At 34.7% G+C, this 12,429-nt stretch overlaps 1 protein-coding gene across 1 annotated transcript in view; it reads right to left on the bottom strand.

The window, feature by feature from the left end:
• LOC141457918 (pyrokinin-1 receptor-like) overlaps nucleotides 1–12,429 on the bottom strand; it is a 136,203-nt gene that overhangs the window by 36,449 nt on the left and 87,325 nt on the right. The window contains exon 3 of the mRNA XM_074135319.1: nucleotides 11,780–11,993. Within this exon, the coding sequence (XP_073991420.1) occupies nucleotides 11,780–11,993 (214 nt within the window). The remainder of the gene's footprint in view (nucleotides 1–11,779; nucleotides 11,994–12,429) is intronic.

Genomic DNA, 12,429 nt, shown 5'->3' with positions numbered 1-12,429 from the left:
GTATATACATATAAAACTACCATAACTTATAATTGTCAAATAAATAACTACTCGTATATTATAATTTAAATTAATATTGTATTCAAGAAACAAATAAATAAATTATTCTTTTTTTGGTCGCCATATTATAATAAAATTTTATATTGAATATATTAAAAGTTTTCTGGAATATCCTATGTTTTATTGACCAATTAAAAGAAAAAGATGTGAATTTAACTAAAAACAATTTTAATAATTTAGTCATTTCAATACATCGTTTTCAAAAAATATCTTTTCGAGCAATAAACTTGACATTAACTATTATTATTATTAATAATAAAAGAAAAAATTAAATTATTAAAAATAAAACGAAAAATGAGATTTAATAAAAAGAATGCAAATCGATGTAGGTTTTACAAAATTGAATAGAACTTCTTTTTTTTGTAATGTTTTTTTGTAAAGGTGCTTCTAATTTTGGGGGGTATTTGTTTTGTTTTTATCTGATCTACTAATTTATAGGATTTTATCAGTATTATATATTTATAATACAGTATTTTAATAATTAATTGTGAATTTTTGAGTGGCATCTGATCATTTTTATACGGATTTAATTGTTTAAGATTTTTAATTATTAGCCTAGAGTGGTCTTAAAAAAAGAACAGATCTAAACAGACGCTATCGATAACTTAAAAGACTCTTAGACGATAGACCTAATCTGTCTGTAGACTAACTTTAATAGACTAATTTATATTTCTATTTTTAAAACCCATTAGGGCGTTCAGAATAGAGCTATGGGGTTCAACTGAACGCACAAGTCTCCAATCTCTTCAATCTAAAGTACTATTGTAAACGCTCCATTTTATGTCTCCCAACCTGCTAACCTTAACATTCCTTTTATTAGCACAAGTGGCTGAAAACACGATACAGGAGACTCCACTTCAGCCAGCAATCTCATATAAATCCTCTAGCTCAGAATCTTTCTTCAAGAACTCTTCCTGATAATCCGGACAAGACGTCTTAAAAGACAATGGCCTCGGGATCTTCATTCTAGTGAAGAGGATGGACTGAATAGTTCAGTGTTCTGGAGTGTTACCATTGCGGTAACTTCTCCAGTCGTTTGTATTCACTACTATTCACCTCTATCATTGTTTTACTTATAGCGTCCAACGAGCTGATTGTAGCACAAATAAAAGGGAAAGAAAATTATTTATTTAAAATTTTGAGGGATGGGATTAGGTCCTGGTTATTTTGGGAGGTCCCAAGAGGAAGTGATCACGATATTGGGATGAGTAAGCATGTCTGATGTATAATTAGAATGTAGGATGTGGCTGAGGATGCTGCCTTGTCTGAGAACAACACACCTCATCAGTAACCATAAAATAGTTTATCACTTAACAGCGGGGATGGGATTATCTCAATGGTTTGCGTATTGGGTTCCCACAAGGAGTACTCGGGTTCGAATCCAGCAGCTGCTTGTCTTTTATTCTCTTCCTAGAAGCTTCTTACAGCTCCCTGTAGGAGATGGACTGTGTTGTTGGTAACGAGAGAACACTGTTCTGAGGCCGGCAATGCACTGAAAGAAGTTCTAGGCGCCAATAACCTCAGCTGTTAACGCGATATTAAGAAAAATAAAATAAAAAATTGGTGCTTAATATTGCTTTTACATTTGAATAGTTGTTAGACGAGTTTCCTTAAATTCTTAATCACTATTCAAGAGATTAGAGAAAGTATTGTGGTTTTGAGACCTCACCGGAAATAACTATTTCTAAGGTCTTCCGGGTATTCTTTGGAGTGCCGGAGCTTAAAAGTGGTTTGAATACATCTTTTTTTTTAATTCACCATTATCATCCATTTTGTGCACCAATTTTCTAGTTAAGGACAGATGTTCCTGAAGGTATCTAGGAGGCCCACGATAGGTTCGGAATGGGAAGAGAGGTTAGCAGCATCATCAGCAAAGATCGAAGCTACTTGCTCCAGAATGATCAGCAGTGTGGATTGTATTGTATACAAAATAAGTCCCAAAAAATACATCGCTGCGGAACTCCTGCTTTCTCCAGGAAGGTCGGGAGAAAAAGAAGCTCCTTAAGAGACTTGGTAAAACCGATCTCCAAGGTGTAATCAAGATTTATTTTAGGTGAATTGCTATAAGAGAGAATCATATGAATTGCCACACCAGGTTTTTTCCATTAACTAGGGAATCTGTATCGCTCATTTTTTGTGCAGCATCTAAATCGTTTTCATGCTCAGTAATCAACCAAAGTGTTTTGATTTATTACAAAAAAGGTTTTCCAATATCGCTTCTATATTGTCGATTAATTGCAAAGTTGCTTTGTGTAAAAGTGATTATAAAGCCTAAACCACTTAACGGCCTTTAACCATCTATTGTGGTTTTCCTAACGTGTCAATAGTTTGGACATAAGTGTAGCGGTAACTTTAAAGCGTACTTTGTGGAAGTGTTGATTTAGTATATGTGCGTGCGTGCGTGCGTACAAGTTGGATAGCGGAAGTTGGTCTTTAAATTCAATAAAACGTTTAGTGGCCACCAATAACTGTTACTAAAATATAGATTACCTAAGTCTCGTAGGTGTTCACTATACTTGCTGAATGCAAGTAGTCTCTACACCAAACTGACTAATATACCTCTGACAATGGATGAATGTCAGATACCTGTCATGGAATACAATTAACACATTACTATGAGGGATAAAATTAAAGATATTATCCACCAATGAGGATATAACCACGTATCCAACGATTCTCTGTAAACACGTGACTTACGGTCCTTACTTACTTACTTTACAGTCAGCGATTAACATATTGTACTCATTGTGTTCAGCAACGTTTTATTTGAATCATATTATCAGGAAAATTTAATCAGAGGTACATCTGGAAGGTTTTAAGGAGGGGTAAAAAAGGCTTTCAATTGAAATGCGTTTTCAGCATAAATGCACGGTTCTGTGATTCGTATATTGCAAAAGAGGTTTTTTAAATAAATATTTCACGTTAAAGGAAATGAAACTTGATCGATCAAGTTATAGAATGAAGCCTTCGTATGGCGGAAGTAACACATTATTAACCAGTTATTTTTTCCACATTGAAATCAGACACAATTGAAGTTGAAGTATGAGAGACATACAATAAATAAGCAGAAAAACATATTTTGTGAAGACGTTGCTTAAAACAGTGTATTGAAAGATTGATAAGTGTTAGTTGGCAACCTTGCGAAGAGTGTCACAGCCAGCTGTTCGATTAATAAATATTTATGTTAATGGAATCTTTAAGATATTAGTTACGATGGGGAAGATACAGTGATCCGACTTTTTATTGTCGGAAGGTGTAAAAACTAACAGAAATATTCTTTCGGATGAACAAACAATACGGATGTAGTTGGCATAAATCGGAAGAGGGTGGAAAAGTTTTAAAAGCTCCGGAAATGCCCATGGTCCGATTTTCAATTTTTTGAAAAAGCAACACACTATAAAAAAAACACTATTCCAGTCATGATTGAGAACAAAATCAAGCCTGTGCTGATTAGTAAATTCCCAGGCTAGCCAATAGAAAGGCGTGCTTCTTCTTCTTCTTCAAGACAACGCACAAACACCTGCGACACCCATGGATACTGCAAACTATTGGGGCAAAGTAGGTAGAGAGCTTCTCGTACATTATCCTCCTCAAAGCGCTGACCCGTTCTCTTGCGGATTTTTCATTTAATTTGGTCCGATGAAAGATGCTTTACCGTGGTATCCGGTTTAACGGCAACGAAGAGAAAGAGAAACTGGCTGTGAGATCAGGGTAAAGAATTCTTCGTTGAGAAGGGGATAAGAAGACTCGTAAGATGATGGGTCAAGTGTACCAGAAATTGATGGAGATTTCGTGGAAAAATAAACAAAAAACTTGTATTGATCAAATAAATCATTTTTTATCGGCAGATATCTGTTTAATTATTGTAAGTACTTACACTTGTAAGTAAAGTGCGACAATTTTAAGTCCCTAACTTTACACTTATTTAGCGCATTTTAAAAAAAAAGAAGCAAATTATGTGTTCAAAGTACAATACGAGGGTCGTTTGAAAAGTCCGTGCAAAAATAAAAACTACTTAATTTTGGGGGGTAAACCTTTTTTATTTTTCAACATAGTCCCCTTTTAGGCTTATACACTTCGTCCAACGCTGCTCTAGTTTGTTGATCCCTTCCGAATAATAGGATTTGTCCAAGTCTGAAAAATAGCCATTCGTTTCTGCAATCACCTCCTCGTTTGAATAAAATCTTTTTCCCGCCAGCCATTTCTTCATATTGGGGAACAAATAGTAGTCCGAGGGAGCCAAGTCTGAAGAATAGGGGGGATGTGAAACGAGTTGGAACCCTATTTCCATTAATTTTGCGACCACAACTGCTGAGGTGTGAGCTGGTGCGTTGTCGTGATGGAAAAGGACTTTTTTGTGGGCCAATCGTGGGCGTTTTTCTTGCAGCTCGGTTTTCAAACGGTCCAATAACCATGAATAATATGCACCTGTAATAGTTTTACCCTTTTCCAGATAGTCGATGAGGAATATTCCTTGCGAATCCCAAAAGGCAGTCGCCATAATCTTTCCGGCCGAAGGAACGGTCTTCGCCTTTTTTGGAGCAGATTCCCCCTTGGTAACCCATTGTTTAGATTGTTCTTTGGTCTCAGGAGTGTAGTGATGTATCCATGTTTCATCCACAGTGACGAAACGACGCTTAAAGTCCTGCGAATTCTTCTGGAACAGCTGCAAACCGTCCTTGCAACACTTCACACGATTTCGTTTTTGGTCAAGCGTGAGCAATCGCGGCACCCATCTTGCGGATAGCTTTGTCATGTCCAAATGTTGATGGAAAATATTATGTACCCGTTCATTCGAGATGCCCACAGCACTAGCAATCTCACGCACCTTCACTCTTCTGTCATCCATCACCATATCATGGATTTTATCAATGATTTCTGGAGTAGTAACCTCAACCTCAACAGGGCGTCCAGAACGTTCAGCGTCACTTGTGCCCATATGGCCACTCCGAAAATTTTGAAACCACTTATAATCTGTTCTAATCGAAGGTGCAGAGTCACCATAATGTTAATCAAGCTTCTCTTTAGTCTCCTGAGGCGTTTTGCCTTTCATAAACTAGTGTTTAATCAACACACGAAATTCTTTTTCGTCCATTTTTTGAAAATCACTGGACTTCCTCGATTCAAACGAATGCCAAACACAAAGAAATAGACCGATCTGGCTGAAACTTGGTGTGTGTTCTTCCAAGAGATGCTACTAACTAAACATAACCTCGATACGCGCCAAGCAGTGCTATCTCTTTGACTTTGCACGGACTTTTCAAACGACCCTCGTAAATATGTTAATTAGAATAAAATTGAAATAGTTTTTTGCTTTTTCCCGATTGGAGCTTTTTAAAAAGAGCCACGAATTAAATTAACTCTTTGGCCAAATCCCAATATATTCAAAGAATGCAATAAATTGGGCAAAAAAAACACTTACCATTGGATAATATATAAAAATGAATGTGACAAATTTTGACAAAAACAAAAAAAAATTGTAAGGAAATGTTATATATATATATTATATATCCGCGTGAACATGGAGAGGGGCACAAATTTATATTTATAATAAAGATCAAGATGTACACCTTGGATATCATAAAGATTTTTGATAATAAATGGTCCATTAACTTATTTTTTGTTCTCAACTAATATTCGAGAAATATTAATCTCAAATCAAGGACAGATCGAATTTTTATTGAAGCTGCAATAAACTAGAATTAACAAAAATCTATAAAATTTTGATGTTTTCAAAACATATTGCTCACAACTGGATTTGAAGATTTATTTTTTTCACTTTATTCATTTATTATTTTAAAGCCAAAAAAATAAATATTATATTCTAAATTAAGCATATTATGACATCACAATGTTTTGATTATTGTTAATATATATTTTTAAACTTAGGATGGAAGATTTGCGAGGAATCGGTCAAATAAAACAACTCGTCTTTTTGCCAACGTTTCGACAAATATATTTTCCTCTTCAGGGCGTGGCTATGCGGGTTGGTTGAGTTACAGAAACTGAAATATATTTTTTCGAAACGTAGGCAAAGAGACGAGTTGTTTTATTTGACCGATTCCTCGCAAATCTTCTATCCTAAGCTTAACAATTTGCGGCCACGAAAACTATATATTCAGTTAATATATATTTTTAATTTTATTTATTAGTTGATTTTATTTATAAGCAAATATAAATATTGTCAATATTTTGAAATTTGGGTATTAGAAAAAAAAAAATATATATTTAAAGGCAAAGTATCGATGTAAGAGTGATTGCGGTGCAGTCAGAGAGATTTACAATCGAAAAATGTGAAATGTGAAACATTCACACATCATTTTGCTTACATTACTCCTCATAAATTTGGAATCTAACTAACTAGGAATTTTGAAAATAGTAAAAAATATTAAATAATAGTTTATCCATAGAATTTCCTGAAATGGCACTTCAACAGGGGAGTCCTGGAAATAGTAAAGTAATTGCCAATTTTTTTAGGCGGGCCAAATTAGGTGTCGTGGACGGAGGCGACTAGCAAACATACTTTACTATGAATTTCTCATATTGACCATTAAATAAAATCTAAGGTCTAGGCCGAGGGAATCGAACCCACTAAACCAACAATACATCTTAGCTTTGCGGGTCTAGTCTATAACCGCATAACTTACTTTACTATAAATTTCTCATATTAACCATTAAATAAAATACAAGGCCTAGACCAGGGAATCGAACCCACTAAACCAACAATACATCTTAGCTTTGCTGGTTTAGCCTATAACCGCCTAACATACTTTACTATTTCTTTTATTAACCATTAAATAAGATCCAAGACCTAGACACTGGGGAATCGAACCCACTAAACGTAAACTGAGTCAAGGTTTAAAGATAAATTGCCATAAATATACTAGTTATACGTTTTGTAATGTATAAGAAGTTTCAAAAAATCGTTGGAAATATTTTCCAGGTAGCCTCCCAAAAATCGTACCTGTAAAGTAGCATCCGGTTCCAATAATAATTTATTTGAAGGATTTTTTATCACCCCCCCCGACACCGTTACTTCCAGGGTCATTAGCGCCCTTACGATTGCCCTCAAAACAAAAACAAATAAAATTACTCCTCAAGAATTTCTTCGGAAAAGTATTCAGTAATTATGAGCACAAAAGTGTTAAATTTTGTATGTAAAGGTCGTTTTCTTGAATATATTTTTAGAATACAATATCAATACGATAACGTCATAAACGATAATAAACTACTGTTTTACATTAATCAGCAATAGTTGCAAAAAAATAAAAAAGGTGATCAGTTGAATCGACAATGATATCGATACTACACAACTCTGTAAATTAATATTCCCATCACTTGTGCAGAAGTGGTATGCATCGTAAGTGGAGAATATACCGACTCCATAAAAGCTAAAACTAGGTGTTTTGTAATCTAAACATAGAATTTCAATGAATCTATTGTGAGGTCTGAGAATGTTAAATTTTTTTTGGGGCGGCGGGCAATTATGAGCACATTTGGAATTCAAATATTATTATTAATATTATTTTGGGGAGAGGCAACCAAGAGAAAATTAGTGCTTTGAAAAACTGCGTAATAACTTAAAATATATGGATAGGTCTGATAGGTTTTTACCTTCAAGCAGCCAAAAAGCTGTTAGTGTGTGTACACTTACATGACTTCCTCTTCCGGCAGTATCAAAATTATTATTGAAACTAATTGAAGCCACAAAAAATGAAAAAGAAAAATCACAAAATTTATACAATAATACGTCACTTCCGTTCATAGGATACTTAACGAAATTCGGAAACATTCTTTTGTATTTAATTCTTATTAAAATAACGCCGTTCATGGTACTCAAATCGTCTTAAGTGGCTCCAAAACCTAACTCTTGATCGTGATGCTAAACTTTATCCCAACCAATTTGGAACAAAGGGTTGCTGATTCCACTTCTCTAACCCCACTTACCCATTGGAGAACTACACTACAAACCAAACCATATTTTCAACAATCCAGCTACTCAAGCTAACTTGCTTATATTATTTGACAAGTGTATTTTAAGAAAGAACCACAAATGAACTCGAAATCACTACGGCAAACTATATTAACAGGCCTTTGAACCTCTGATAACGGATGAAAGTACGAAAACGTTAGGGATACAATTGACAAGTCCATGCTATGACGGATTTGAATACCAATAAAATTAAATTATATTCCTAAATTATGGTAACAAAAAGTCATGTGAGTGTTCATACGAGATTCTTTTCATGAGAAAGTGAAGTGAAACTTCCGAATACTGGCGAAAACATAGTAAATGTGTGTATAAGGTAGACCTATACGAATCTAGTAAGTCGTCAACATAGTTAAATGTGAACGTAAAGTTGACTTATATAAGTCTAGAGAGTCAACCACATGGTTAAATGTGAGTATAACGTTCTCCCATAAAAGTCTAATAAGTCCACAACAAAGTTAAATTTGTGCGTAAATTTGGCCTATATAAGTCTTAAGAGTCGCTAACATGATTAAATGTGAGTGTAACATTGACCTTCTTAAGTCTTGGGAGTTGATAACTTGGTTAAATATGAGTGCAAGGCAGACCTATAAAGATCTTGAGAGTTGACAACATGGTTAAATGTGAGTGCAAGGTAGACCTATAAAAGTCTTGAGAGTCAGCAACATCGATAAATGTGAGTGTAAGGTAGACTTTTATAAGTCTAGAGAGTCGATAATATGGTTAAATATGAGTGTAAGATAGTCCTATACAAGCCTTGAGAGTCGCCAACATGGTTAAATGTGAGTGCAAGGTAGACCTACAAAAGTCTTGAGAGTCAGCAACATGGATAAATGTGAGTGTAAGGTTGACCTTTATAAGTCTAGAGAGTCGATAATATGGTTAAATATGAGTGTAAGATAGTCCTATACAAGCCTTGAGAGTCGCCAACATGGTTAAATGTGAGTGCAAGGTAGACCTACAAAAGTCTTGAGAGTAGAAAATATGAGTGTAAGGTTAATCAAAAAAGTGATTAAAGTATCATCCAGAAGTAAAAGAAAGTAAAATCTAGATACTTAAACGAAAGTGGAACAGCACCATTTTGTGCACTGAGTAACTGTGCTTTGATTGGTGAGGGAGTGGCTTACGGTATCACTACGTCATCAGCCAGCAACACCTACTGACCGCCTACTTCCCACATCCCGTTGGCCAATGAGATTAGCGAATTGTTTTTTGTAATTATTTCTAGGAAAAACACTATTTAAATTTTTTTTACTAATTTTTCCCCCATAGGTATTTGATAAACTTTCAAATTAAGTAAGAAAAAAAATTATTTTTTTAAATTAGATAAATGACATTTCTTTCAGAATAATACTTCATTTCTTACCCAATTATCGTTGACAGAATCAAAAAAGTTGAGAATTTGTATTGTTTAAGCATCAAATAGATATAAAAGAAATAGGCACATTGTAGACTTGTAGGCCGCCATTAAGCTTACTCTACAGTCCACTCGGTGGAGAACTCTAGTGGCAATTTCTGTAAACATGAATGCAATATCAACTGTTGGGCTATTTCTTGATATTTTTCCTCCGTACTTTTTGAGTTTTATAAATTTGATTTTCTCAAAGGTTTTTCTTTTCTATTTCCATTCATGAAATAATTCCTTAACAATTTTGGCGACTCTCAAGACTTCTATAGGTCAACCTTACACTCATATTTAACCATGTAGGTAAGTAACTAGCTTATATAGGCCTACATTACATTCACATTTAACCATGTCGACAACTCTCTAGACTTAAGTAGGACTATCTTACACCCATATTTGACCATTGTAGGTAACTAACTAGTCTTATATAGGACTATCTTACACCCATATTTGACCATGTAGGTAACTAACTAGTCTTATATAGGACTATCTTACACCCATATTTAACCATGTAGGTAACTAACTAGACTTATATAGGACTATCTTACACCCATATTTAACCATGTAGGCAACTAACTAGACCTAAGTAGGACTATCTTACACTCATATTTAACCATGTAGGTAACTAACTAGACATGTAGGTCTACCTTACACTCATATTTAACCATGTTGACAACTCACTAGACTTAAGTAGGACTATCTTACGCTCACATTTAACCATGTTTGTGGCTGACTAGACTTATATAGGTCTACCTTACACTCATATTTAACCATGTAGGTAAGTAACTAGCTTATATAGGTGTACCTTACACTCATATTTAACCATGTAGGTAACTAACTAAACTTATATAGGTCTACCTAACACCCATATTTAACCATGTTGACAACTCACTAGACTTAAGTAGGACTATCTTACACCCATATTTGACCATGTAGGTAACTAACTAGACTTATGTAGGTCTACCTTACACTCATATTTAACCATGTTGACAACTCACTAGACTTAAATAGGACTATCTTACGCTCACATTTAACCATGTTTGCGGCTGACTAGACTTATATAGGTCTACCTTATATAGTCTACCTTACACTCATATTTAACCATGTAGGTAACTAACTAGACTTATATAGGACTATCTTACACCCACATTTAACCATGTTGACAACTCACTAGACTTAAGTAGGACTATCTTACACCCATATTTAACCATGTAGGTAACTAACTAGACATATGTAGGGCAATCTTACACTCATATTTAATCTTGTTATCGACTCTCTAGACTTAAGTAGGAGTATCATACACCCATATTTAACCATGTAGGTAACTAACTAGACTTAAGTAGGACTATCTTACACTCATATTTAACCATGTAGGTAACTAACTAGACTTATGTAGGTCTACCTTACACTGATATTTAACCTTGTTACCGACTCTCTAGACATACATAGGTCAGCCTTACACCCATATTTAACCATGTAGGTAACTAACTAAACTTATATAGGTCTACCTTACACTCATATTTAACCATGTAGGTAACTAACTAGACATATGTAGAGCAATCTTACACTCACATTTAACCCTGTTATCGACTCTCTAGACTTACATAGGTCAGCCTTACAGTCACATTTAACCATGTTGACGACTCGCTAGACTTAAGTAGCATTATCTTACACTTATATTCAGCCATGCAGGTAAGTCACTAGACTTATGTAGGACTTTCTTACTCTCACATATCTTACTCTCATATTTAACTATGTTGATAACTCATTAGACATATGTTGGTCCAGCTTACACTCACATTTAACTTTCTCCATGGCTTCCGACAATGTGAACCAAACGATCAATGGAAAAACGCGGCTTTTCCTCGTTTTTTGTTTTCCTCTCTGTAGGGAAGCCTATCACATTTTTTTTGAAAGGTTTTTTCATAATTTTCCAAGTATGTACTCTATCAAGTGCCGATTCAATGACAGAAAATTTTGGTGTAATTACAGCTAAACCAATATCAACAGAAAAATAAAGCTAATGATCCATATCGTCATTGTCAAACCAATATCTCCTATGTGCAAAAAGTATATAACTTTGAGATGTTGAATAATTGAACTTGCACTAATATATCGATTATCTTTCTTAAAGCATAGGGCGCTGATTACCTTGCAATTACTCTTGCAGAAGGAAATGTACTTTCAATGAATTATAAGTATTTACGGATGTGTCATTGGACTGAATGAATCCGCTCCAGTAATTGTTTTGTGAAATTCATTGGTTTATTATTGCTATCATAAAATGTAGGTCAAATAATGATAATAATTAGAATTAAACATACCTGCGGCACAGCTAAGATTAACGCCAACAACCAGATAATAATGACGAATTTGATCGCTCTAGACAGTTTGGAGACCGTGTGCGAGAAAAACGGATGACAGATCGCCACATATCTTTCGACAGTGAACGCAGTGATCGTTAATACTGTTGCGTTGGCGCAAGTCTCGGCCAAAAGACCAGTAAGTACGCAGAATGCTTCGCCGAAAACGTATGATCTGTAACAGAAATTGAAGAAATTTTATTGTAGCTTTTTCTTGATACTTTATAATTTGTAGTAAAAAGTAATTTTATTAAGTCCTTACAATCAATATTAAAGAGACTTAATGTTTTGTGCTTGGTACGAGAGTTTTTTATTGACAGCAAAATTAATCGTTTAGAAAGGTTGAATACTTACGAAAAGGGGAATCATTTTCCGAATTACTTTTACCAGATTTTCCTAATGAAATAGATATTAGAGTTAGTGGGAGACGTTGGAATCAAAAAGAATTGTGAGCGCTTTAATAACAATTTCCTGTTTCCTATAAGGTTAAACTGAATGCATCTTCCGCCAACTGGAAGATGATGGAAGTTATCGAATACTTGGACCTTGGCTCAAACTTAGTCTCATCAGAAGTTCTCGTACCCGTGAGTAAGCCCAGAAAAGGGAACTTT

Source organism: Rhodnius prolixus, unplaced genomic scaffold (assembly GCF_049639745.1).
Source record: "Rhodnius prolixus isolate KJV_2025 unplaced genomic scaffold, Rpr scaffold_5, whole genome shotgun sequence".
In the NCBI taxonomy this organism is placed as follows: domain Eukaryota; kingdom Metazoa; phylum Arthropoda; class Insecta; order Hemiptera; family Reduviidae; genus Rhodnius; species Rhodnius prolixus.
Note: the sequence above shows the minus strand (reverse complement) of the source record. Positions and strands in the feature narration are given on the sequence as shown.